General features: G+C 38.7%; 2 protein-coding genes and 1 long non-coding RNA gene across 8 annotated transcripts in view; 1 reads left to right on the top strand and 2 right to left on the bottom strand.

The window, feature by feature from the left end:
• Positions 1-6,243, bottom strand: part of LOC138738403 (uncharacterized) — a 30,506-nt gene extending 24,263 nt beyond the window's left edge. The window contains exon 1 of the long non-coding RNA XR_011341532.1: positions 4,534-6,243. This is a non-coding gene — a long non-coding RNA (uncharacterized lncRNA). The remainder of the gene's footprint in view (positions 1-4,533) is intronic.
• LOC138738402 (cell surface A33 antigen-like) overlaps positions 1-8,566 on the top strand; it is a 35,674-nt gene extending 27,108 nt beyond the window's left edge. The window contains exon 7 of the mRNA XM_069888514.1: positions 4,568-8,566. Coding sequence (XP_069744615.1) covers positions 4,568-4,733 — 166 coding nt within the window. The 3' untranslated portion in view covers positions 4,734-8,566. The remainder of the gene's footprint in view (positions 1-4,567) is intronic.
• A 5,132-nt stretch (positions 8,567-13,698) lies between these two features.
• The window catches only part of LOC138738406 (protein maelstrom homolog), a 63,179-nt gene continuing 49,586 nt past the window's right edge, over positions 13,699-27,291 (bottom strand). For 3 of the 6 annotated variants that reach the window (XM_069888530.1, XM_069888529.1, XM_069888527.1), the window contains 6 exons: positions 24,405-24,459; positions 21,137-21,281; positions 18,801-18,863; positions 17,568-17,697; positions 16,158-16,236; positions 14,498-14,949 (listed from right to left, as the gene is read on the bottom strand). In XM_069888530.1, coding sequence (XP_069744631.1) covers positions 14,831-14,949; positions 16,158-16,236; positions 17,568-17,697; positions 18,801-18,863; positions 21,137-21,281; positions 24,405-24,459 — 591 coding nt within the window. In that variant the 3' untranslated portion in view covers positions 14,498-14,830. Of the gene's footprint in view, positions 13,841-14,497; positions 15,642-16,157; positions 16,237-17,567; positions 17,698-18,800; positions 18,864-21,136; positions 21,282-24,404; positions 24,460-27,291 lie in introns of those variants that run through there. The other 3 variants (XM_069888528.1, XM_069888532.1, XM_069888533.1) reach the window with 3 other exon arrangements.

Raw genomic sequence — 27,291 nt, forward strand, 5'->3', positions numbered from 1 at the left:
AACGGTCACCATTAATATAGACTTCCAGAAGGAGAATTCATAGGTGCTCCTGCAGCCATGCAAGCTTTATTGGCAACCCGACCTCTAGATACAAACCTCCAATGTGTCAAGAAGCCTTGAGGTCCCAAGGACTTTTGGGAGCCCTTCTCTCTAACCTGACTCTGATACCTGGTTCCCATGAGCCAATATCCAGCAGCTTGCAGCCCAGCCCATGCAGGTCCCCCGACTGAAAGTCACCCGCAGCTTGTTTGGATCCCTCAACTGCTGAGCACCCGACTTGGTCTGTTGCTGTGGTCACCATCTTATGGGGTAATCTCCTCTGCTTCTCCTTCTCAACAGGGGTTGTTCTTCCTGTTTCTGGTCCTCTACACAGATGCTGCTGCTACCATCTTGAGTACAGACCTTCATGGTTGCAGGATTTTATTTACAAACATAATCAACTCCTTTAACAGGCAATTTAAAGCCTGTAGAGAGACACCAGCATTAGGACCAGGTGGTTGAATCCCTCAGAGCAGTGCTGTATCCCCGCTCTCAGGGGTCGACACCAGCAGAAGCCCTGCCATTACAGCAGCATCATTTTTTGATGATGGTCTTTAACATTGAGAGGCACTAATTGGGTGGATAATCAATCCTTCTTCCCCCCCCCCCCCCCCCCAGGGGAAAAGAATGTTACATACTAAAGGACATGTTTTTAAGGTAGGGTGGCGTTTAAAAGGAGATGTACAGGGCATTTATTTTTTTAAACAGTTGTCAGTTGCTGGAATGAGTTGCCAGTGGTCATGGAAACAAATACAGTAGTAGCATTTAAGAAGCTTCCAGATAGACACCTGACTAGCCAGTGAAAATAGGGAAAGTATCACATGCAGGTAAAGTTTTAGCATAAATTAGACATCATATTCAGTGCAAACATGTGGACTGAAGGGCCCATCCTGTGATGTTCGAGATAGTCCATGTTATGTTGCCCTTCCCCACTTAGTCACTTGCTGAAATTGCACAATGGCAACTTCTGTACAAAACACCAAGGTCACAAATCTGCCCTTCTGTTGCAGATGAAATATAAATGATCCATGTTCTCACCCACTCACTCAGCTTGTCCACATTCCATTAAATGTTTTTGTTTACATCTTCACCTGCACTCACAATCCCATCATTTACTATTGTCAGCAAATTTGTAAGCGCTTTATTTGGTCCCTTCTGTAAAATCCTTCAAATAGCCTTGAAATAGCCAACTCTCAATTCCACATATTCTAACCTGGTTCACCAATTTTCCATGCTGTATCATAACAAAAGCCTTCCAGAAATTGAAATATCCCATATCCATTAGTTTACAGGTATCCATTCTTTTGACACAGCCTCCATCAAATTAATCAAATGATTTCCTTTGTAAATTGTTAGTACTTTTCAATCCTATCATTCCTTTCAAGTATTCTGTTATAAAATGACCTTCATTATAGATTCCAGCACTTAATTATTGAATTAAGGCAAATAGAGTAGTAGCTCCTCTCCTTTCTTAAATAGCCAGGTCTTATTTGCAGTCTTACAAATCAACCATCCCAGAATCTAGAACTGTGGAGGATAACCCACCCCAAAATCTCTGGGATGAGACAGCTTTCAATCTTACAAACCTCTCTGTACTATTTTGTGTTACGAGCCCAGAGGACCCCAAAACCCAGCAGCAATAGATATTTACCAAGACAAATGGTTACTTTAACAAAAGTTGCTTTTCATTATCTTTAAACATGAAAATAGAATCAAACTTTAACTTATCACTATTGACTTACTTAACCTTCTAATTCTAAATGCACATGTAATGTGTGTGTGTAAGTTCAGAAAAATTCTTTGGTTCACAGTCCAGGCTCACTTCTTATTCCTCCAGATTCACTGGTTGCAGGCAATTCTTATACTGTGCACAGAATTTATCATGTATAAAGTTCACCAGGCTTTGGTGCTTGAAAGGTAGATGGTTACCACTCAGGAAGGTTCTTGTCGGTTTTCAGAGAGATTTGTTGTTCCAAGACATCCACAACTGATGTACTTCCATCAGCCACTTCAGTGTCTTGCTGACGAAACTTGCCCCTTCAGGGTTCTCCAGATGATAACCTCTTTCTTTCAGGTCACTATAGAGTTCCTTTTCGTTTCTCTTATTCCAAGTGAAATATTGGACAGCCAGTCCTCTCCTCTTTCATGAACCACAAGGGCTATGACCAGGCCATTTTCCAAATGGGGCCTGCCAGCTTGTCCTAATCCAGTCCCAGCTGCTGTTTGTAACACTGTAGAAATTATCTGTGTGTGTGTGTGTGTGTGTGTGTGTGTGTCTCTCTCTCTCTCTCCCTCTCTCTGCTTGCAAAACCACATGACTCTCTTAGAACAGCAAGCTCCCCTCCAGACAGAAGGCTGCTCCGACACGCTCTTTCATCTGTTGCCTTTTTGTAAACAACAATCCATTAGTGAAGTCTCTTGGGCACTCTCCAAAACTCTTGCAAAGGCTGTGGGGCCGATATATCTAGCATAGCAGAGCTCCAGTATTTCAAATAAGATCTGTTTTAAAGTGTTTGTATGTGACCTACACTAAAAATCCAGTTCCAATTTATCTCCCAAAAACATCTATATACTCTCACAATTGACTGATATTTAGTTTCTTCATTTTGACATTCTCACATGATATGCTGTCAGGTTTTGTGTCTTCTGTGAGGATTCACACAATAAATTCCTCTTCCAAATCCCTATTATAATTTTTTGTGTGAGCCTCTTGTGTCAAGTTTTAATGTTCAAGCCTTCTATCATTTCTGGCAACGTTATAAACCTCCACCTCATATTTAACATTGTTTTTAATTTCTCTGGTTAACCGTAGATGAATCACTTTTTGTTAATAATTTTTAAACTTGTGTAAAATGATAATCATTGCATGTCCACCATCTTGCCTTTTCAACGTACTCCCCAATCAACCACAGCCAACTCTCCTCTCGTACCTTTATTTTCTTTAGTTGAGATGGGTCCTGATTTTTTAAACTTTCATAGCTCCGTGAATTCTTGCCAGAGGGACCTCGTCCCTGGTTTTTAGTACACCCCACACCTTTTTTTCCAGGATGCTCTGTAGCCACTTTTCATTGATACCTGCTGTTCAGGCAATGCCATTTTGGAGTCACATCTATGGCCAAAGAAACACCAGTATCCTACTATTGAATCACATATCACACTCTTCTATCACTTCCATAAGTATCTAAAAGGGGAAATCTGTGAGGGAGCAAGATTGACTCAGTGTATACCTGCACTACCAGCCAAGGGCATCTAGCATATCTGGCAGTCATCCATGGCTTTTTTGCCTGTTGCTCACTCTTAAGCCACCTCACCAAATGGAAGCAACAAAGTACTTAATTCATAAATGCACCATGACTCCACCCATTGTCCACCTCTGACATTGGAACTCCAGCTTTTGGACTAGATCGGAAGTATGTCCATCTCGCCACATGGTCCATGATGTGCATTCCATATGCTGTGCTCTTATCCTGTGCTTGATCCTCATTTATAGCCTGTGCTTGATCCTCATTTATAACCAAAAACTATGAAAGACTTGCAATTCACCACTATCACTTGCACTAACATCACACATGTGTCGTGTTGAGATACTCCCACAAACTTTGCTTATTACTACCTGAACTAAGCACTACTGTGTATTTTGGTTTCTCAGCCTCTCTTTTTAAACTCCCAAGCAATTCAGCTGACCTCATCAGATTTAGCAACAAGCTCCCAATTACAAGGTAGTTTATCTCAGCTTTGAAATCTACTATCTACTATGAAGCTCCTTCTAATGAGGGAGTTCTGCTTTTCAGACTCTAATGAGCTGTGTGGGGCCTAACTACCAGCCTGCAGTTATCTGGGGAGAGGCGAGCAACTTAATCAAAGAACCCACACAAACTCAGTCATGGCTAGTAAGGTGGAACCTGCAGGTGATAACATAATGGGTTTGTCCCTGACCTCTTCAGACAAATAATGGCTCTTTAAAAATTCATAAATTACTTCAATTCTTTTTGTAATGGGCCAATGAAGGGTTTGGTGTTTGCCTTTTTTAAAAAATTGTTTTTTTTTGTGCATTTCCCTTAAGAGTGTAGCTGTAGCTACCTTTTTTATTTCAATTTAGGTTTGGTTTCTGTCATTTTTAAACACTTTTCCATGGCTATCTCCTTTGGCAAAAGCCTAAAGGAATCAATTGGAGGGCAAGCTTCAGAATATCAATTTTTAAACACTGAAAGGCTCCTTGGATTATTCGGAAACATTTTATTGGGACATTATTGCAGTGGAGACCAATTTCCCCCATCCTGGCATTTACCAGGATGAGAAAGATGGTGTACAGCCTTGAGAAATTATATGATTAATTGGAAAACAACTGTTAAACATACTTAAAATGCAAATATGGGTGATGCTGTCAAATGAAACAAATTTTCTTTCCAATCTATTCAAACTTTGCTAATATAAAAAGACAAATATTGTTCAAAAAAAGCTTTCATAATTTCTATAATCCTTAAGGTGACTTACCTACATTAAAGTGGTTAATTTTGTCTTTTTATAGGGAACCACACCAGGAGGATGAGGAGCCACCAGAGGGAGTTTCCAGAAGAACCTACCACGATGACGATCCAAATGAGGATGGCAGGAGCTCTCCAAATTCTTCTGCAAGAGCTCCATTAGCACCTCCCAACAAACCAACATATGTGCCAGAAAATTATGAAGTATAAATACAAGGGGAATTCTTCAATTATCTTTAGTTAAATGGATGAAATAATTTGGGCCTTGAAATTACAAATTAAGTTCGTGATGGGGTGGTTTCATTTCATAACAATGCTATTATATTTAACAGATGCGTTATTTGAAAAAAAACTTTTTGTACAGGTTTTGGTGTCAGGTTCCAAGTATTGCTTCAGCTTTTGAATTGTTCTTGAAAGTGCATATTCCAAATTCCTTTTACATCTTGTCAAATCTCATGGTTATTCCTGTTGAAAAATTATACAGATGTGATCTGTCAACTACTTTTCCCACAGTTTTGTTAAAAGTACAATTCAGCTGTAATAGGATTGGTTGTTTCCCTATTAATCATAGGTGGAGCTTCAAGCTCAGAAATTCTTCAGCATTTTATTTTAAAAGCGGAACAGCAAATATATTCAAAACCAAGAAGTTTTCAGATTTTTATCCCAGTGAAAAATCTGAAGCCACAAATTCAAAGCAACTGGCAAAGGAACCAAGGCTGATACAAGGATAATGCACTTTTAAGCAGTCTACAATTATAGATCATAGACATATCGGAGAGGCTGGATGCAGACTGGGTGATAGCTTTGTTGAACACCTTGGCTCTGTCAGCTGCAATAGTGTGGATCTCCCAGTGGCCACTCATAATTCCCGTCTCATTCCCTTGCTGAGATGTCTATCCATTATCTTGAGCACTGGCAGACTGAGACCACCCACAAATTGGAGGAACACTCTGTCTGGGCATCTTCCAATTGGATGGCATTAACAGAGACTTCACCAGCTTCTGTGAAAACTACCTCCCTTCTTTCCCCTTGTTGTATTTCTCCTCTTTTCCTTCCGTCTCCTTTCAGAGAGCAAAAATAAATTCTCATCTCTTATCATCCAATTTAACACCTTTTGTTGGTCCTGGCCATTCTTCAGTTATTCTTCTGATGCCTTCCTGTTCTTTGCTTATACCTTGAAGAAGAGCTCAGACCCAAAATGCATATAATATATGACGTTGCGAGACTGGGTGAGTTGCTCCAGCATTTCTTTGTGTTTTTACTATGATTATAGACTGAGATATGGTTTCAACAAAGACTTCAAAAGGGAACTGGAGAAATACTTGAATGAAAGAAAACTGCTGAGAAATTCCAGAGATGGTGAATAGGCCAATGGAATCAATTGCTGCAGACTCAGTGGTTTGAACATTTTCCCCTGCAGTACTAGGGAAAGAAAATAATGAGATAAAATATATTTTTATTAGTTGTATTAATGATTTCTTGATTGCAATAATCTTCAACTTCAAGCCAGACAAGGTTACATAAATTGCTGTCATGTGATCCAAAGCTCCAGGCTCCATCTCTTTAAAATGCATTTTTTTTTCCCAACTCATAACCTAGTCAATCACTTGTATAAATTGTAGGGCAGAGGAAAGGATCAAACATGGCAGTGTTTGGAGCGGTTGTGTGCAAGTGGCTAGACTGCTCAAAGTATTAAATTCCCTGAACCCAGTTTCTAAATCAATTGATAGCATATTTAGACTTTGAGTCACAATGTGTTACAATCCTGTGTAACCAAGTTAAAGTAATTGAACTTATTAGTTCTCTCAAATGAACAAAAATTAGGACATTCTGACTGAAGTACTGTTTCTATTAGTGTTTTTTAAAAATTTCTATTAGGATTTTTTTTTAAATTGAAACTAGTTTGACTTGCTTACCGGTACTGATAAAAATATTTTGTATTCTGTAATAGTAAACAACATGGAAGTGTTATATTGGCAACATTATGCATTTTTTCCTATAATTATTAAAAGGGATGGGTAAAATGTTAAAATTTTTAATTTTTTTTTTACAAGACAAAGCACGGTAACAGGTCATTGCAGCCCACAAGTCTGTGCCACCCAATTTACACATCAACCTACATCCCCTGGTACCCTTATTTTTTGTTTTGAACATTCAAACTCCTTACTGAAGTGTGGGACCTCAAACCCAGGTCTGGTCCCGATCACTGGCATTGTAAAGGCATATGCTAACCACTTTTTGCTTTTACAAGTTAGCTGTGATACAAAATGATATCAAAACATCACTGATGGAGTTGTGGATGTAGCTGAAGGTTACAAAAGGATATAGATAGGATGCAGAGTTGGGCAGATGGAGTTCAATCTGGTTAAGTGTGAGGCGATGAATTTTGGAAGGAAAAACCAGAAGGCTGAGTACAAGGTTACTTAAGAGTGTGGATGAACAGAGGGACCTTGGGGTTCAAATCCATACAGACTTCAAGGTTGCTGCACAGGTTGATAGGATAGTTAAGGCCTACAGGAAGTTGGGATTCATTATTAGGGGGATTGAGTTTAAGAGTAGAGTGGTCATGTTACAATTCTGGTGAGACCTAGAGTATTGTATTCAGTTCTGGTCACCTCATTATGGGAAGGATGTGGATGCTATGAAGAGGGTGCAGATTTAGCAGGATGTTACCTGGATTGGAAGCCTTAGACAAGGTTAGCAGAGCTGGGACTTTTCTCTTTGGATTGTGGAAGTTTGAGAGGTGACTTAATTGAGGTCTACAAGATTATGAGAGGCACAGATAGGGTGGACAGCCTGTTTCCCAGGGCAGGATTAGCAAACACCAGAGGACACATGTAAAAAGTGAAGGAAAGATAGTTTAGGGGGCGAGACATTGCGGCTATTTTTTTAATAAAAAGAATTGTAATGTCTGAAATGCCTGGCCAGGGATGGTAGTGGAGACTGAAATATTTGGGACATTTAAGAGACTCAGGGATGTAAGAAAATTAGAGGGTTACAGGGTTTAGTACTTTTTTTTAATATAGCGAATATATGGGTTGGCACAACATCACAGGTGAAGGGCCTGTACAGTGCTGTATTATTCTATGCTCTATCACTGACAGTTTTCCCAATGGCATTACTATTGAATTTTGAACTCTGTGTTAATGCTGGCCAGATGCAGCCGCCTTAATTATTGAATAAGAAAATAACTATTGTGATTTTTTAAATCTCATCAAAAGAATTCAATTAAAATTGGAAATCTGGGAATTGATGTTCTATTCAGCTATTTGATAATATACTTAATTCTTTATTCTGATATTCAGCTTAATTGATTTCAAATCTTTCAAAACATGGCAATTCTAAATTTTATGCTAATACATGATTAAAGTAATTTTATTTTTCTCAGCTGCAAAAATGTTAAACATTAGCACAGTAGCATTGCCTTCGTTCCAGGGGCCCAGATTCAAACCTGACTTGGGTGCTGAGAGCAATCACGGGTTCTGCCCATTAGATCATAGGCATCCTTTTAATGATCCAGTTTTGGCCCATATTCTGAAGACATTCTGGCAGGTTAATTAGTACCTGGCTGTAAATTACTGGTTACTGTAGGTTAATGGCAAAAGGTATCAAAAAGGAAGTTGAGGGGAATGTATAAGAGGGAACATGCAAGGAAATAATGGAATAGGACAATTAGAAGTGGATGTTGTGAGCCAGTGTAGAGCTAATGTGTTGAATTGTCTCTTCTCTACCCCCTCAACAAGTATTTGGGGAAGCCTTTTTCCTTTCATTTTGTTTTAGACTTGTTACATTTCAGGTTATGGATCAAATCACCTTAAGAGATGGTCATCCACATGGCTTTGCCAGGACCTTTAGTGATTTCCTTAGAAATCTCATCACACTTTCCACCTACCTGTATAGGATTGGAGACTATATTTGAATGTGTAGAGTAAGGAGCTGCTACAATTTGTACACCGAGGTCTTCATTCACAAATGAATCAGCTGGTCTTTTTGAATAAAGGAAATTACATAAAAAGAACAAATAAAACAATCCATTTAACCAATGGCTTTTCATAGCAGCTTTCTTGATGATTTCTGATGCATGTGAGGATTTAAATTGTGTCTTTTTCAAAATATGGCAAATGGTATCTTTCACATTCATTAAGATATTTATAACTTAAGCAAATTGAGACTTGAACAAGCTTTGAACTTGTTAAATCTCATGGTGCCCAAGAATTGCATCTGATTTGTAACCTCATTCCCATTCTTTGCCATATGGGGTTACAAGTCCATTAGCAGGTCAATTCCCTCAACAATCAAAAATCAATCTTGATTTTGAGGCAATTACATATTGGGTTGAAAAGATTTACGATTCTTCATTGAAATATTTTGAACAGCTAATTCCTTACTGTGAGATTGCATCCAATTGTGAGCATCCCAGCAAGGGCAAGTATCTCTCCAACACTATGAATTTTATACATTTCAAAAAAGATCACTTCTTATTCTAAACATGAAAACACAGGCTTCGACTATTTAACAAAACAGTGTCTCCAATCCTATGAATCTGGCAAATCTTTGCTCATTTTTTAATAATAGGTACCGTATATTTCAGCGTACAAGTCAAGTCGTGAAACCCAAAAAAAAACAAAAGACACACCAGATATACTTTGAGACCTTAAATTCAGCCCAAAATCCAATCCACGTATAAGTTGACCCATGAAAAACCAATTTTGCACACAAGTCAACCCAGGAAAACCAAAAAAAACCTGACCAACAGATTTTCATTGATATTTTTATTGAAAACAACACAATTAGCACCTTTCAAAATCACTATCAACGTCTTTAAAAAAAACATTCAGAACCCTTCAAAATCACTCGCTATCATCTGAGGCAAAGATTGCGGTAAGCACATCCACATTCTCACCATTTAAACAGTCATCGTATGGTCCCAGTGTGTATCTGAAGAGGCAGTTTCAGCCTCATCGATAGTGTCCCACAATAAATCATCTTCCATGACATCAACTGCACAAGAGATACCGCACTTTTTGAACGATTTTATCAGTCTCTAACTTTGTCCCATGCCTTGAGCATGAAGTCACACAGCATATCAAGTGATGCAGCACACATTGCCCTGCCTTTTGTAAATGACTTCTGTACTCGACATTCATGTATTCCATTCCTCACACACATGGTCTTTGAATGCCTTGTTCAAGCAGACATCGAGAGGTTGCCATGTAAGTATTATGTAAGTGTTCATCTATTTTTAGTTTTCAGTTAAGTGGCTATGAAATATATCCCAGACCAGCAAACTCCATTCTTTGTGTAAACTGCCTGGCCACCTGTTCAAACATTGTCTGTCTATATTTTTACACCATTTTCATCCATCCATCTTCATGAAAATATACAAATACCTGCAGGGAATTTAATTTTCAGTTTAATTTTGCATTTGAACATTATCATGGGTCTTAAACTTCGACCTGTTGACCATGCCATGATAACACCAGGTAAACCTGGTCCTTTCTTGGCCTTTATTTCTGGTTTGCAGTTTTAACACCTTTCCATTCCACCGTTCTATTCCCTAACGTCAAAATTCATGGGGATTTCGTCCATGTTTCCAATATTTGCCAATGAAAACTGGTGTTTCTGCCAGTTACGTACAATAAACTGGTAAAAACTTACAACTTTATGATCAAGATCTTTTGGTAGTTCTGTGCAATGTTTGTTTTTTTGTCATAATACCAGAATTTTCCTGCTGACTAGCCTCAAAATCATTACTGTATTCTGGGTGCAACTTTGCCCGCTGAAGTACAAATATTCTTATTTTAGGTTACTAGCAATTTTGCCTCTATTCACATACACATTCTGCAACATGATTTTCTAACTCTGGCCAACCAGTGATTCCTTTCCTCAACGAACATGACCTTTTTGGTATTTTTCATAAAGTCTATTCTTTCTTCCTCCACTCTCTTACCAACCTCTCATATACATCAAATTTTCTTGCAGCAGCAGTTGTGGGTTTTCTTGGCCGCTTCTATCATTTTCAGCTTAAAACTTACTTCATATTTTTGTTGAGAGTTGCATTGTGTCGATGGACCCTCCATGATAGCAATTACCTCCAGCCAATGCCCAGCAGATCAATCTGCGCAATCTTTGGGAGTCAATGTACATGCCCGTCAATGACCCATCTCAGGCATCGTGAAGTTTGAGGGTTGACTTGGCACTTCAGGCATCCAGAAAATTGGGGTCGACATACACCAGATATACCATAAAATCCTTAAAACACCGACACGATTGACAGGAAGGATATTAACTCAGAAGATGCGGAATCTATATGGGTAGAACTGAGGAATAGCAAGGGGCGGAAAACGTTAGTGGGGGTGGTATATAGGCCTCCAAATAGTAGTGTAGAGGTGAGGGAAGGCATTAAAAGAGAAATTAGAGAAGCGTGCAATAAGGGAACAGCTGTCATCATGGGAGACTTTAATTTGCATATAGATTGGACTAGTCAAATTGGTAAAAATACAGAGGAGGAGGAATTCCTTGAATGTTTACGGGACGGTTATCGAGACCAATATGTCGAGGAACCAACTCGGGAGCAGGCCATTTTAGATTGGGTATGATGCAATGATAAGGGGCTAATCAGCAATAGTGTTGTGCGAGGCCCTTTGGGTAGGAGCGATCATAATATGATCAAATTCTCACTCGACATGGAGAGTGATGAAATTAAAACCGAGACGAAGGTCCTGAATTTAAATAAAGGGAATTATGATGGTATGACACGGGAGTTGAGTAAGATTGATTGGGTGGTGTTTATGGGGGAGTTGACTGTGGATAGACAATGGAAAGCATTCACAGATCTAATGGAGAAATTGCAAAAATCGTTTATACCGGTTTGGCATAAAAATAAACCAAAAAAGGTGACTCAACCGTGGGTAACAAGGGAAATTAGAGACAGCATTGGGTCCAAAGAGAGAGCATATCAATTGGCCAAAAAAAGTACCGCAACCGAAGACTGGGAGCAGTTCAAGATGCACCAAAGGAGGACAAAGGGATTAATCAAGAGGGTAAAAATAAATTACGAAAGTAAGCTTGCGGCAAATATAAAAACCAACTGCAAAAGCTTTTATAAATATGTCAAGAGGAAAAGATTGGTGAAATCCAGAGTAGGTCCTTTGCAGTCGGAATTAGGGGAATATATAATGGGTAATAAAGAAATGGCAGACCAATTAAATTCTTACTTTAGTTCTGTTTTTACAAGAGAGGATACAAATAACCTCCCAAGGATGTTGGGAAACATTGAGACTAATGCAAGGGAGGAACTGAAAGAAATCAGTATCTCTAAGGACATGGTCTTGGGGAAATTGATGGGATTGAAGGCAGATAAATCCCAAGGGCCTGATAATCTACATCCTAGGGTACTCAAGGAAGTGGCCATTCAGATAGCAGATGCTTTAAGAATTATTTTCCAGAACTCGATAGACTCAGGATCAGTACCCATGGATTGGAGGGTAGCTAATGTTACCCCACTATTTAAAAAGGGGGGGGTAGAGAAAAAGCGGGGAATTATCGGCTGGTGAGCCTTACATCAGTAGTGGGCAAAATGATGGAATCCATTATTAAGGATGTAATAGCGGAGCATATGACTAGCAGAGAAGGGATCGGACGGAGTCAACATGGATTTACAAAAGGTAAATCGTGCTTGACAAATCTATTGGAATTCTTTGAAATGGTGACAGGTAAAATAGATGGGGGAGAGCCAGTGGATGTGGTGTACCTGGACTTCCAAAAGGCCTTCGATAAGGTCCCGCATAAACGACTGGCTTCCAAAATCAAGGCTCATGGGATTGGGGGAAAAGTATTGATGTGGATTGAGAACTGGCTGGCAGGTAGAAGACAGAGTTGGGATAAATGGCTCATTTTCTGAGTGGCAGGCGGTGACCAGTGGGGTACCACAGGGATCTGTACTGGGACCCCAGCTGTTCACAATTTACATTAATGATCTGGATGAGGGGATTGGATGTAATATCTCCAAATTTGCAGATGACATTAAGCTAGGAGGGGTTGTCTGCACGGAAGAGGGGGTCAGGAAGCTCCAGTGTGATTTGGATAAATTGAGGGACTGGGCAGATCCATGGCAAATGCACTACCATGTGGATCAATGTGAGGTTATCCACTTTGGTCATACAAGCCGGAGGGCAGATTACTCTTTGAATGGCAAGAGATTAAGAGATGGGGAAGTGCAGAGAGACCTAGGGGTACTTGTACACCAGTCTCTGAAGGTGAGCATGCAGGTACAGCAGGCGGTTAAAAAGGCAAATGGTATGTTGGCCTTCATATCAAGAGGGTTTGAGTCTAGGAACAAGGATACCTTACTGCAGCTGTACAGAGCCTTGGTGAGACTCCACCTGGAGTATTGTGTGCAGTTTTGGTCACCTTATCTAAGGAAGGATGTTCTTGCAATGGAGGGAGTGCAGAGGCGATTCACCAGGCTGATACCTGGAATGGCAGGAATTACTTAGGAGGAAAGATTGCGCAAATTGGGATTGTACTCGCTGGAGTTTAGAAGATTGAGAGGGGATCTCATAGAGACCTATAAAATTCTGGCAGGACTGGACAGAATGGATGGAGATGGGATGTTTCCAAGGATGGGAAAATCCAGAACCCAGGGCCATGGTTTGAGGATAATAGGCAAACCATTTAGGACCGAGATGAGGAGGAATTTCTTGACCCAGAGGGTGGTGAATCTGTGGAATTCATTGCCACAGAGGGCAGTAGAGGCAGGTTCATTAAATCTATTGAAGAGGGAATTAGATCTATTTCTTCAGTATAAGGGTATTAAAGGTTACGGAGAGAAGGCGGGGACGGGGTACTGAACTTTAAGATCAGCCATGATCTCGTTGAATGGCGGAGCAGGCTCGAAGGATCGAATGACCTACTCCTGCTCCTATCTTCTATGACTTCAGAATAAGAGTACTTTTCGACACTGATAGAAAAATAAAAAATTTAAACTGGACACAATTTTTCTCAAATATTCAATTCACTTTGTATCAAACTTGAATGTTTGAGTTTGTCAGGTTGTCCTACCAACAACCCAGCTGCTGTTTGATTGAAAATGACATGAGCTATAATTGTACAGCACAAGTCTGACTCACCAGAAACAATACAATGATGCAAATTTACACATTTATAATACTTCTATAGTTTTCTACAAAGCCACAAATAACTCTTCAATGTACAAGTTTCAACCTTAAAAAAAATAGTAAATCACGTACACAGTAATATATTGCAGGTAGGTCGCATGGCTCTCTCGTGCACTTGATGCGGACAGGCCAGAAGAGCTATATGAAATCCAAAAGAAAAATGACCATCTCCTTTAACAATGAGCTTCTCCAGCATTCTCTGCCCAAAAGGTTGGTAGAGGCTAGATCTTTAAATGTATTTAATGTAAAGAGTGAAATAATTTGAATTATTGAGAAATTTGAGAAGGATTAAGACCAGCATACATCAACCATAATCACATTGAAAGGCAGAGCAGGTTCGAGGGTCCTGCTATTTCTCTAGCACATGCATTCCTTCAGATGCACTAGGAACCAGAAGTCCAGTGATTCTATGGGAACTTCTGCTATTGCTAAGATCTTAGCTTTTGAATGAGAAATGATCATTTAAAATATCTGCACTATTTAACTGCAAATCTTGTGATCAGAAATGCTTTGAATTAAAAATCAATGCAGCAATCAATTTAAAAATTAATTCCCAGCAGAGTTTCAATATCCAATTCTCAAGAATTTTTTTTGAGATGGAACATGCACATTCGAAAATATAGTAAAATAAAGTAAAACATCTGTCCTTTCCAATCCCTTCTTCCTTCACTATATATTCTCTTTACACTTCACTAATTTAACTCATTTGAAGATGTGCAAACAAATTTTCATTGCACCAAGTTACACTTTAAAACTTGAAGTATTCTCTACAAATCATCACCAAAGCATGTTGATGTTAATACTTTATTTAACAATTTGAACAGGAACACGAGAACAAAAACATGGAAATGTGGCACTATTTCTCCAACAAAAGAAAATATAAATGTTCCTTATATAATTACCCCCCCCCCACCCGCCCCGGTATCCAGCTCCTGTGGGGATTGGTAGATGCCAGATAAGTGAATTTGCTGGTTACTTGAGATTATGTGCTGCATGCTTAGCAAATTACTGAATGTGCCGTTGTATAGGACGATCCCTTAAAAAGTTCACTTTAAAATTACTGGGGGGGGGGGGGGGGGGGGGCAAAAGCCATCCTATACGAATGGTCCAAAATTCTTACCTTGACAATCAAGTCTCAACACCGCTGCCATCTTCCTGCTGGCTGTGACATAATCTCACACATGTCCTGTAGGTTTTTTGTGAAGTCTCAGTGCTCCTCCGCAGAGTCCATCCGCCCAGTCTGACTGCTGTCAGAAATGGCCTGTTACTGGGCTGACAGTGGTTTATTTTAAAATAACCAAATAACATTTGAACCTTAAATGATAATTTGTTATTAAAATATAATGATTTGCGGTAAGTGCCAGATATGGGGGTTCATCTTATAGAAAGGGTATTGATCAAAACCAACATTCTGGTTTCGAAATTCTGGGGTCATCCTATACACAAGTTGTCCCATACAACAGAACATACGGTAATCGTTAAGGGTGCCAATTTTAAACTTTTGTATTTTTTACCTATTAATTTTCCGCAGTTTTTTTGCCAGTTATTTGAGGTTGCTGGTTGCTTGAATTCCAGATTATGAGAATTTTACTGTGCATGTGCATCTCAACTTGAAATCAAATGCAATTTTCAATGTGAAATGAGCATTCTGCAAAAAAATTTGTAATTGTGCAAGTAGTAACAGCAGTTCTGAATGTCCCATTACTTGGTTCGACATTATGATATTTGATATTTCTACATTATATGCTGCTGGAACATCACAAAAATAAGCTTCAAACACCAAATGGCATTTCTGTTTTTCTTCAACTGACTCTACTATAATTAAATGCATTTATTGTTGAAATCCAGGTGGTGGGCAGGATGGAAAATTCAGCCATGCAGCAAGAACACCTCCTTCTCTTCTAAAATGAGGTGCAATCCAAGTTGGTTTCCAAACCACCTACATTGTAATAAAAAATATTTTTAAAGCGATTTGTGACAATCAAGACCATTTCCTAACTAATTTCTAGCTCTTAAAAGTTGCTTCATCTTTACTAAAATTAAACTATTTTTCACTGCTGGAACTGATATTGGGCCAAATGTTACTGGTAGAGACTAGCTGCCTATAATCACCTCCCTTATTCAGTCCAAATCCATATTTACCAGCTTCAATGCAGAGGGTTTGTCCTGGTGACCCAAGTGCCTTTCACCCTTGGGCCAACAGCAAGACTTCCATCATGACACCAAATAAACTCCTGAATGCTGGGAGCTGGCAAAAGCATTTTCTGTGATTAATATCCACCATGTACTTTCTTTGCAAAAATGAATTGGGTTTAAAAACCCATTCAGAAGAAAAATGTACAAGTCCAGTGGAAATTTAGAGGATGTCAAAGGATGCAAGTTTTGTATTTTTCAAAAATTTGAGACAAAGAGTATGTTATAAATTAAAACATTTGGAAGGAACAATTCTGCTTACCATTGGAAATATTAGAAATTGTAGCTTCAGGGGATGAATGGAAATAACGTCTGGTCAGATTCTCTGTGGGTTTCGTTTGCTTTTGACAAAAATCAAAGTGATTTACACAATTGTGCTTTTTGCACCATTAAATCAGTTAAAATTTCATTCTCAGTTTGCAAACAAAGATTTGCCCCTCATAAAATTACTTCTTTGAAAACATGCGGGCATCCCTCCCATGCGGGCATCCCTCCCATGCGGGCATCCCTCCCATGCGGGCATCCCTCCCATGAGGTGTTTGTTTAGCGATAAATGAAAATAAACTGCAGAATCCAAATCTGAAAAACAGAAACTCTTAACTAAACTCAGTTCTGTATCATCTTAACCTGAAACATTAACTGTTTCTCATTCCACAGTTGCTGTCTGACTTGAGATTTTTTTTATATTTTCTGTTTTCATATTTATTATTCCTATTACACACTAGAATTTGCTGATTCTAACAATCTATACCAGGTGGATATAATACATGTTTTTGATTGAATACCCTGGAGATGAGGATATCCCAAATAATGCTACTCAAGCAGACCATCAAGGATGGGTGAGTGGTCACAATGAGACTGACGGACTGAAGTGTGTTTATTTTAACGCAAGCATATAATGGGTAAGGCAGGTGAACTTAAGAGACTGGATTGGAATAATGATGTTGTGGCCATTATGCAGACATGTCAGCAAGATGAACGGAATGATGTCGAGTTTAATGTGCAGAGCAATTTTTTTAAAAGTGGCAGGTGTGTGGAAGAAACTGTCAGGAGCAGAGTGGAAGCAGCAAATACAAAAGATACTGTTTAAGAGGCTTCAAGATAGACATGACAAGGGGATGGAGGGATATCTGCCAGGTGGAAGCAGATTTTCAGTTCTATTGGAAGGACACACTTGGCACATGATTGAAGGGTATATTAGGTCCATGATTACACAAAATGCAGTAGTAGTATTCACGAGAAAAATGCTGAGTATTTTTTTAAAGTTCAGGCAGGGTAGGACATCCAAATGAATACCAACAATAGCAACCACTGCAAGTGAAACACAAACTAACAATCACACACTAATTGCTCAATACCACACATTTCATCTCAAAGCATCCATCTTAAAATCAGATTTTTCTGTTTTCACAGATGTGTGACCAAGTGGCTGTCTACAAATAATGAGTCAAGATCTAAGTAAAATACTGACCAAGCAAGTCTTCACTTGTGGAAGACTCAATGTTCTTATTTAAAATTAAAAACATTTTCAGTTCAAGATGCGACTAACTATAGGATGAGTTGGCAAAACTCAATCATTCTTAAATGGTAAACCTTGTTCAAATTGACCACAAAAATATACCAACCAACAAGAAAATACAATGGCAGAATATTAGAAAATACAAACTATTACCTGATAATAACTGTCCAATACTAATACTTTAGGATTCAAAACAGTGCCGTAGGTCGACTCTTTTTTTGGAATGTGTGCTGCTGTTATATCAAATTCATAAACGGAAACCAATGAATCACTGATGCAGTATCTAAAATGAGCAGCAAATCAGTAATTTTCTTCAGGTAGTGATATTTACATCTTGAATAGAATTGTTTATTGACACATACAAAGATACAGTGTAAAACAAGTTTTATGCTCTGCATGCAAAGTCAACCCATATGTAGTTACAACATTTTGTGGTCACTGTAACCATTGTGATTTACTGAAATAGACTGCAAAATAGAGGCTTAGCTGGAAAATCTGTCCATTAGAAAGCATTGAATGCATTGTGGATAGAACACGAAGTATCTTAATATCAAAACACAAATTGTGTTTTGCTCAAGCAATACCTGTGAAGATGAAGGAATTATCAATGTTTCGGGTCAAGACCCTAAATCAGGACTAAGAGACGAGAGGGAAGATGCAGTAAGGGGTGGGAAGGATGGAGTTGGAAAACAGAGGCAGCAGACAAAAGAAAAAACAGAAAAGGGCAGATGGAGCCAAATGATGGAAGTGGAAAGAGAGCTGTGAGGAGGGTGACAAGCAGGGACAAAGATTACCTGTGTTGGAATCTGTGAAACCATTAATGGGAAGGTAAACAGCAGATGGGGATGGGATCCAATGGGTGAAATGTGCAGAAGGAGGGGGAGGTGAAAGAGAACACAGACTGGATATGCATGTTTGGAGAAAACTACAATTACTACTTGATTGCTATCCAAACATCAAACTTTAAAAAAATATATTCTGGCAACTATACAACATGTAATGAGTGTTGAATTATTTAAGTGAGCCTTCTAAATTATATGATTTTGATGTTTTTTTAATTTTTTTTCCCATGTACACCATTTGATACTCCTTCAATTTCCTAGTTACCATGATTCACATAATAAATTCAGAAGTCTGACAAGTGGCTTATCAGAGAAAGTGTCTTTGTAAACATGATCCAGATACAATCAACACTTATCAACTGTAGGAAACAAACCAAAAATATTCCATTATTACAGGACACAGATAGGAATTTCCAAGTGTACTGATTACAGGACTAAGAGACGAGAGGAAGATGCAGTAAGGGGTAGGAAGGATGGAGTTGGAAGACAGGGCAGCATCCGCATTCAAAACAAATGATCAAATTTATTGGGAACAAAAACTTACGCATATTTCTTAGTTGTTGCGAGTGCACAATGTACAACATCATGCTCATCGTGCCATTCACACCTTGACAGGGGAAGAAAAAATAAATTTTAGGAACTATGCATTCTCCAGGATAACAAATATAAAAGATTGCAGAATATTTTTTTAAATATTCCATTGAAAACCAGATAATAAATCATAGGACCTATTAGATTTTTCAAAGTAGCTTCTTTTCTACGAATTAGTTGTAAATGTTGAAATTTCCATATTTCTGATTACAGAATAACAATAAAAATTGTTTTTTTCTTTAAAAGTGAGAACCACCAAATTGACAACTGGTCTATTTCACTTGTGTTGATCCTTGCCATTGAACTATTTCGCACAGAATGGTGAAATTCGATTTTTTTTGTTTGATGTGAGCACACAAGTTGAAGTGCACTACTTGTCACGAAACAGCGTCATTATGACTGTTTACATGGAATACAGAGACTTGGACCAAATGATCCAAGCAAATTCATTTAAATTTGACCTATGAAATCCAATAACTTTTAGGGAAGGAAGACTTTTTTTTGTGTGGTCTGGCCTTCATGACACCAACACATAAATATTTGATTATTAACAATCTGTTGAAATGGCTGGCAAAGTGATCGACAATCTGTAACAGAAATACTTAATCCCCGGCCAAATTCAAAGAAAATTGAATATCACACAACTCATTTTCTGGATGGTATGAAAAGATGTTGCTGAGTATCTAGCATTGCAACAGATAATAGCTGGAAGCATAAAAGGGCATTAAAGGTACCCACTTTACAATCAGTACTAACCCAATATCATATTTAACAATAGTATTGGATAACAAAAGTACTGCAAAGATTGCAATACTGGTACACCAGATGACCAAGGGGAGAAAAATCCGTAATAGCAAAAAAAATTGTCCTTTATGCTTTCACACATGTAATTTATTTTGAATTTTTTTTCATGGAAAATAAAAGCAAACAAGAAAAACTAATGAAAATCAAATGTCTAGAGGTCCCAATCCATGTGTTTACCATCTTCCCAATACATTGTCTAAGCTATTTGATGAATTTTTGTGCTTATTGAATCTTTGACATTTCTTGTTAGTTCCTTGGAGACACAACAGACTGCAGATAATGGAATTTGGTATAAATATACAACTGTAACATCTCAACAGGCCAACTCTTATCTTTGGAGGCAAAGGTGTTTTGAGCAGAGATCCTGCATCAGAAGTGAGAGAACAGTGCAACTGTAGCCACTAGAAATGAGAGGAAGTGATGAGTCAGGATGGTAGATGAGTGAACCAGGCAATGAATGGGAGCAAGGGGAAGGGTAAGAGAGGCATGTTAAGATAGGCTTGTAGGTAATAGATGAAAAACAAATGAGGGAAATAAAGGCAGATTGAATTAAGCATTTCTTTAGGTGAGGGCAGGGTAGAGGAGAGAGTTATGACAAAGGCTGGTGGGTGACAGGTGGAACCAAACAAGGCAAAGATGATGAGCAGATGAAACCAAGTCGGGGAGGGAATAGGAAAGGAGAACCAAAGAAAAAGAAAGAAGGAACCCATGTGGAGAGGTATTAAAGGATAAATAGAACCAGATGTGGAAGACTTCAGGTCTTCTTTAGGAAGTGATATATTGAAGGACAAATAGCAAGGAAATTTAAATATAATCTTGAGCAATTAATTACGACAAGAACAAAAGGGATTTATAATTTGTCCACCATCACTCTGGGACCAAATAGACATTTTATATTTTATCCACACAAGTACAGAATTACAATTTGCTAATAGCCACAAGTATAGAAAATAGTGTTAATTGCATTCATATGACGTTTTAATTTTTTTTTTAATTTAGACATACTGTACGTAAAAAGGCCATGTCAGCCCACAAATCCATGCTGCCCAATTTACACCAATTAACCTACACCCTGGTACATTTCAAATAGTAGGAGGAAACAAGAGCCCCCAGGGGAAAACTCACGCAGACACAGGAAGAACGTGAAAATTCCTGACAGCGCAGGGTTGGTGCAAAATTACACTAAATGCTACGCCAACTAGGCCACATATTTCATGGTCCAGCAACTTTGATCTTCAAAGTTCAGAAGCAATTATATTCTGTAATTTTATTCTATTGCTAGCCAGTAGGTGTCATTTCTTCCTGCCCAGTACCTTGTGTCTTTACAGGCAGGCCTGCACAAATTGTTAGGACAGCAGTACAAAAAAAACACAAAAGCATTCTTTAAGATGCAGGTCTAGCAATTAAGAAAAATACCAGCCTGAATACCTTTTCCTCATCCTGAAATGTGATAACTTAAAAGGCTGGATTTTAAAATGGACATACCTGGTATTTGCAGCATAATCCCAAACCATTACACTCAGCATTTTTTCAACACTAGCCTTTGAAGGCTTTTCTTTCAGCTTGTGTTCATAAAGTTTCACTACAAGTTCTTCTAGCACAAAAACATTAATAGGAATACTGCTGCCACCTGTTGTAAAAAAGTATACAAAATCACAATTGACCAATTCCAAGTTTTTTTAGGAACTACCTTTATGGAAAACAATTATATTTTAAAAGCATTTGCCAATTATAAAGACAAAAGGTTAAAGAAATTCTGGACAAAGTTGTCTTCCCCAAAGTAAAAAAAAGTGAAGTAGCCACTGAGGTCACCACCATTTGGCATTTCTTAAAACATTTTAACTTGTCATTTGTTCAATGCTTGTACCAAAGCACAATGATTACATTTGTTTTTCCTATGAGTCCTAAATAAACACCATAACAATTTTGCTTGTCCTCCATAACCAAGTTGTGGCCAGATAAGTATCAATACTTAGAGCAGTGGTTCTCAACTTTTTTTTGCTTCAGGTGGTATGTGGGTGGAAAGAAAAAGTTTGAAAACCACTGCTTTAATCATACCTAATTGATTTGTTATGTGCACGATTTCATGACTCCAAAGGAAATGGGCCAATGACAATTTTTCTCAAGCAAAATTAGTAACAATTGGGTCTAGAGCAGAGATTCTCATCCCTTCCCACTCACATCCCACCTTAAGGAATCCCTTGCTAATTACAGAGCACCGATGGCATAGGGATTGCTTAAAGTGGTATGCGAGTGGAAAGAAAAAGGTTGAGAACCACTGTCTTAGAGCAAAATAAGAATGACAGTGGGTTGAATGCATCAATGGGAGAAAAGTAGGATTTCTGGTTGGAATGCTTCTCAAGAGAGTGACAAAGACTGTGTTCATTGTCACACACATTATACAATGTACAAAAACAATGAAATTCTTATTTGCAGCAGATGAATAGGTACTTACAAAGAAAAAAATGACAATGGTAAACTAATCAAAATTAAAAGACAGTAAATACACAAGATGGATGGATAATAAATATTCACAAAAGGGAGATAACCAGTATAGAGGACAAAGACCAGTCAGGAATTGGTGAACCAGAGGGATGAAAGATGATGTTTGGAGAAGCGAAAGCAGTTGATTGGCAGCTGCCAATGGGAGTGATAGACAAGAGGAAAAATAGGGTCAGGTAGAGGAAGATGAGTCATACAGCGTGGGGCTGGAGATTGCTTGAGGTGAGCATAACATGGAGGGACTCTTCCAGTCAGACAGAAAATAAGTCAAAAGTCCCTTTCCCTGTATGAATGAATATCAGATCCACCTACAGCTGACACCACCTTCCAATTGGTCATCCTTCCAACCTAAAGTCAAGTCAGTTGATTCCTGGTCCAGCCTCTAGCCCCAAGAGTATGCAAGGCTCATTCTCTTTTTGAAGATAGCCCAAACCTGCTCCTGTTTTCAATCTGCAGGAAGCACTGGGGGAAACCAATTGTATATTGTAAAAGGGGCGGAGGCAGTTTTAACACACACCTGGGTGAATCATCATGGTTCACCTGGTTTAACTTGTACAATTGAATCTATAGCTAAAGAGCTTTCTTAATTTACATTAAGGAAGTGGTGGCAGGTACTGTTTATTTTAACCCTCAGAAGTTCTAGATACCTTCAGTGGCTACTTGCCACTCAAGTAACCTGCATATTAGTGAGATCAGTTTGCTTGCAGGAATGCAATCTCCTATTTTGTATGTATTTCCTGTTTGTAAATCAATTCGACATTTTTATTACTAACACTTGAACCCTTTGAATCTGTTAGCTGTGCCCTCACCACCGTCCACCATTATGTTAACTCTCTATAGGAGCTTTATCAAGAGCGTTCTGGCTGGCTGATTCAGTGTGTATGGTTGCTGCAGAGAAATGGATTGGATATCAATCCACAGGACCACAAGAGTGGTACAAAGATCACTGGAGAACCCCCACCACCCCTAAATTAATGTGATCTATCAGGATTGTTGTCTGAAGAGGGTGCGCAAAATTGTGAGGACCCCTTTCACTCTCCCCACACACAGAATCTTTCAGCTGGCTCCTGAAGGGAAAGAGATGCAGGAGGATCAGAGCCGGCGTCACCAGGTTGAGGAACGGCTTCTTCCCACAGGCAGTGAGAATGTTGAATGATCAAAGGATCAGAGACTCATATTTATTCATTTCTCTCTCTCTCACTCACTCTCTCTCTAAATATATATATAAATACTTCTGCACATGTACTGTTTTTCTGTCTGTGTTGTCTGGTTGTGTGTCTGTATGTTTTGCACCGAGGATTGGAGAACGCTGTTTCATTGGGTTGGACTTGTGCAATCAGATCTTGCCTCTCTCTCTCCCCCGGCCTGGCACCCACAAATAAACTAATTCACCTCACCATCCATCTGTCATCCTGCCCTCCACTCTGGTTCACCAATTCTCAAGAGCTCTTGTCTAACCCCTCCTATCCTGTCCTCATTAATATTGGCCATTTCCGCTCAGTACTCAGTCTTGAAGCATTTGGACCAGAAACACTGACCACTCTTGTTCTACTGATGCTGTTTGGCCTGTAGAATTCCTTCAGTAGGTTATTTTTTGCTCCAGACTCCAGCATCTAGACTTTCAGGTCTACTGACAAAATAGAGTATTGACTATTCCTGTAACTTTTGTTTTGTGTTCTGTTGGAAAGAATAAGTACTGTAAACACACAGATATACAATTTTAAAATGCCACAAATTCCATTGTTCAGAAGTTGGACACAAGTGAAAATAATAGGAAGATGCACTAATGTATCATTTAAAGCATATTCATATTTTATTTTGCTGACATTGGATGAATGATGATGATGTTTTCATAGTTTTATAATAGTCCTAGAGCACCAACACTCCTCAGGATCCTTTAATTTGTCAGGATTAAAGTTTAGGAAATAAACTTGCACACACTGTAGTATTGGTCATCAAAATGGCCCTTCACAGACAGCAAACTACAAGATTCCTTGTAATGACACAAATCAGCATCACTCAATGCTACAAGAACCTCTATGCAATTTATCTCAACATAACCTATTTGTCTTTCAAGTTCATTTATATTCAACAATTCAAAATGCACATTGCCCTGCTACTGAATTCACAGGATTGAAATTGTACCCAATTATATTCCAACAATAATCTTAGTTAAACAGTTGAGATTAAGATCGAATTAAAAATATATTAGCAGGTCGGGAACATTACAACATGCAAAAAAAAAAAGTACCTGCTTTGTGGGCTAACCAGTTCAAGCACCAATTTACTCTGAAACACTCTGCCAACTAGAATGGAAAATAAACAACTTTCAATGTTGAACATTTAAAGGAATGCAAAAGCATATTCAGATACAAAAAGTCTTCATTTGGAGCAGCATAACAATTGACGTCTATTGATATATTAGTGTTCCTGAATAATTCACCAGTAAAATTTGGTGCAATAATTATACTATCAAGTTGTTCTCATACAAGGGGGCATGACCATGCTGAGGATCTAGCGATGCAGTTGGAAGAGCTCTCTGTGAAGATTGATTAAAAGACTAATTTTAAGTTGTAAAAATTAAAAATTTCTTGTGTTTAAAAAACCAACATGATAGGTAAGAAGAGAAGACCCAGAAAAATCAAACTGAAGAAGCCAAAAAGCCACTGATATCGTTGACTGAAGGTCCACAGGGAACCATGAAGAAGGTGTACCCACGATGTTGACACAAACCCAAGGAAGTGGGGGAATCATCAAAAGATTTTCAAATAATGATGGAATCCATGGAGATTCTGAGTGGAAGATTCTCCAAAGTGGAAAATGTACTAAGGGTGGTGACAGAAAAAAATAAGTGCTGGCAATGGCTATTGATGACCTTGTGACAAATCACACCACTCCATTATCAAACCGGCATCTGTAGTTGCAGGCCCCCCACAGGATCAGGAGTTTCTTGGGGGGGGGGGGGGGTAGGAATCATGTGACTTCAGAGGTCAGGTGATTGATTGTGATAACATGCCAAATGTAATTATTTAAACTCCTGATTTCAATAAACAGTTTTGTTGGTTCAGCTCACAGACAACTTCTGTTGTGCTTTATTCACTGGACCACTTGCTACATTGGTGACCCCAACAGTCCAAACGACATTTTGGAGCTCACTATGGATGTGCAATACACTGTTGCGCTCAAATTTCCAGTATTTTGGACCTCACCTCCACAGGTCTGGTTCAAGCAGGCAGAGGCCCAGTTTCAATTATGATAGATTGCCACTGACGCAACAAAGTACTACTATGTCTTTGCATTGCTGGACCAAGACACCGCTGGGCGTATTGTTGATTTCTTATGCCAGCCTCCAGGCAATGACAGCTATGAAATCATCAAAGACCTGCTCAAACGTATTTTTGACCTTTTCCAATGCAATAGGGCAGCACAACTTCTCCATGGATGGCCTGGGTGCTCATGGAGGGATGCAAGTCCTGTCTGCTTTTCTCAAGCAATGTTTTCCTCGAGCAAATGCCAAAAAACATCTGTTTGCTGCTTGGACGCTTAAGAGCTCATCCGTACGAGTTGTGGCACATAAAGCAGGATGGTAGACTTTAGGTTGCGAAGTGCCTCAGCAAAGGGCACAAACCCTGCCCATTCCAGATAGTGGTGCAGCATCAGACACAACCGGATGCAGCTCAGAGAGCAATGGTGCTAATACCATCAGAGATGGAAAGCTGCAGCTCGCCACTGCTGTCCCCTCTGCACACATCTGGAAAACACAAAAGCCGGCTGTCGGTAGTGGCTGTGATGGCCAGCACAAGAACAACCTCCTTTTCCTCTGGGATCAACACTCAGGCCATCACTTCTTGATCGATACCAGAGCAGAAGTTAGCATGTTTCCTTCCTCTGGCCCAGACACATGCTCAGGAAAGAAGGGCCATCATCTTATGACCACCAACAGCAGCAGCATCCAGACGAACGGGTCACAGACAATTCCACTCAATTTCGGCTCTTCGCGGTTCAGCTGGTCCTTCACCATTGCTGATGCATCACAGCCACTCCTGGGAGCTGATTTTTTTTATATATAGAGTACACTCCCAGTAGCTGCCGCTACAGTATCAATCTATACCAAGCATTTATTGTGTTTGTCATGGTGCCCACCCATAATTCCTTCCAGGTTTCATTATTTATTTGTATATTTATATCATTTTCCCCCCCCAAGAGTGTTTGGGTCCGTATATTGCCTAATCTTTTCCTTTGTCTTGTAACTTAATTTAGATATTTGTAATAAAACTTTTAAATTATCATAATGTCCATGATTCAAAGCGACCATCTTCCGGCAACCTTAGATCATTTCCCAGCTTTTCTTTTATACTTGTTTTTAACTGATATTATGAAAATATTGAACCATGCAATATTCCATATTTATCATTTAGCTGTTCAAATGTCAGTAGGTTATTGCCAAGAAAAGTTTTTTAATTCTTGTAATTCCTTTTCTTGACTATTTCTTAAAATATATTATTCTTTATGAAAGGTATTAAATTGGTTTTGTTTTAGCAACCTATTTTGTATTTTATAGTTTATTAACTTTCACTCTAATGTATTCTACTCCATATTTTTAATATATGGTGTTGTATTGGTAGGGTATTATGCTGTGTTAACTTCTCAATCCATTTGTGGAGTACATGTTCCGAAACATATTCCCCAAGTTTATATAGTTCTATCCTAAGTCAGGCTGGCTTTTCTCCTACCTTATAAAAAAAATCCAAAAAGAATCTTAATTAGGCAGCCCTATAGCAGTTTTCAAAATTTGGCAAATGCGCTCCCCCTTGTTTATATGTCCTTATCAGCATTTCCAAGGCTATTCTTGGCTTCTTACCTTTCCATAAAAATTTTCTTATCAATTTATTCAATTTTTGAAAAAAATTCCATTACAAGAATAGGTAGCATTTGAAATAAATATTGTAATTGTGGAAATATATTCATTTATATATTCATTCATTTTGATGCAGTTTACTCTCCTTTATTCGAGTTATCAGCAAGTCTTTTCATTTCTCTAAGTCCTCGTTTTTTTTTAAATTAACGGCTTGTGGCGGCTCACTTACTCATAGCGAACTGGCCCCGCTTGTACCGCCACACCAATGGGGCAGCTCCAA

The sequence above is a fragment of the Narcine bancroftii genome, chromosome 7 (genome assembly GCF_036971445.1).
Source record: "Narcine bancroftii isolate sNarBan1 chromosome 7, sNarBan1.hap1, whole genome shotgun sequence".
NCBI lineage: Eukaryota > Metazoa > Chordata > Chondrichthyes > Torpediniformes > Narcinidae > Narcine > Narcine bancroftii.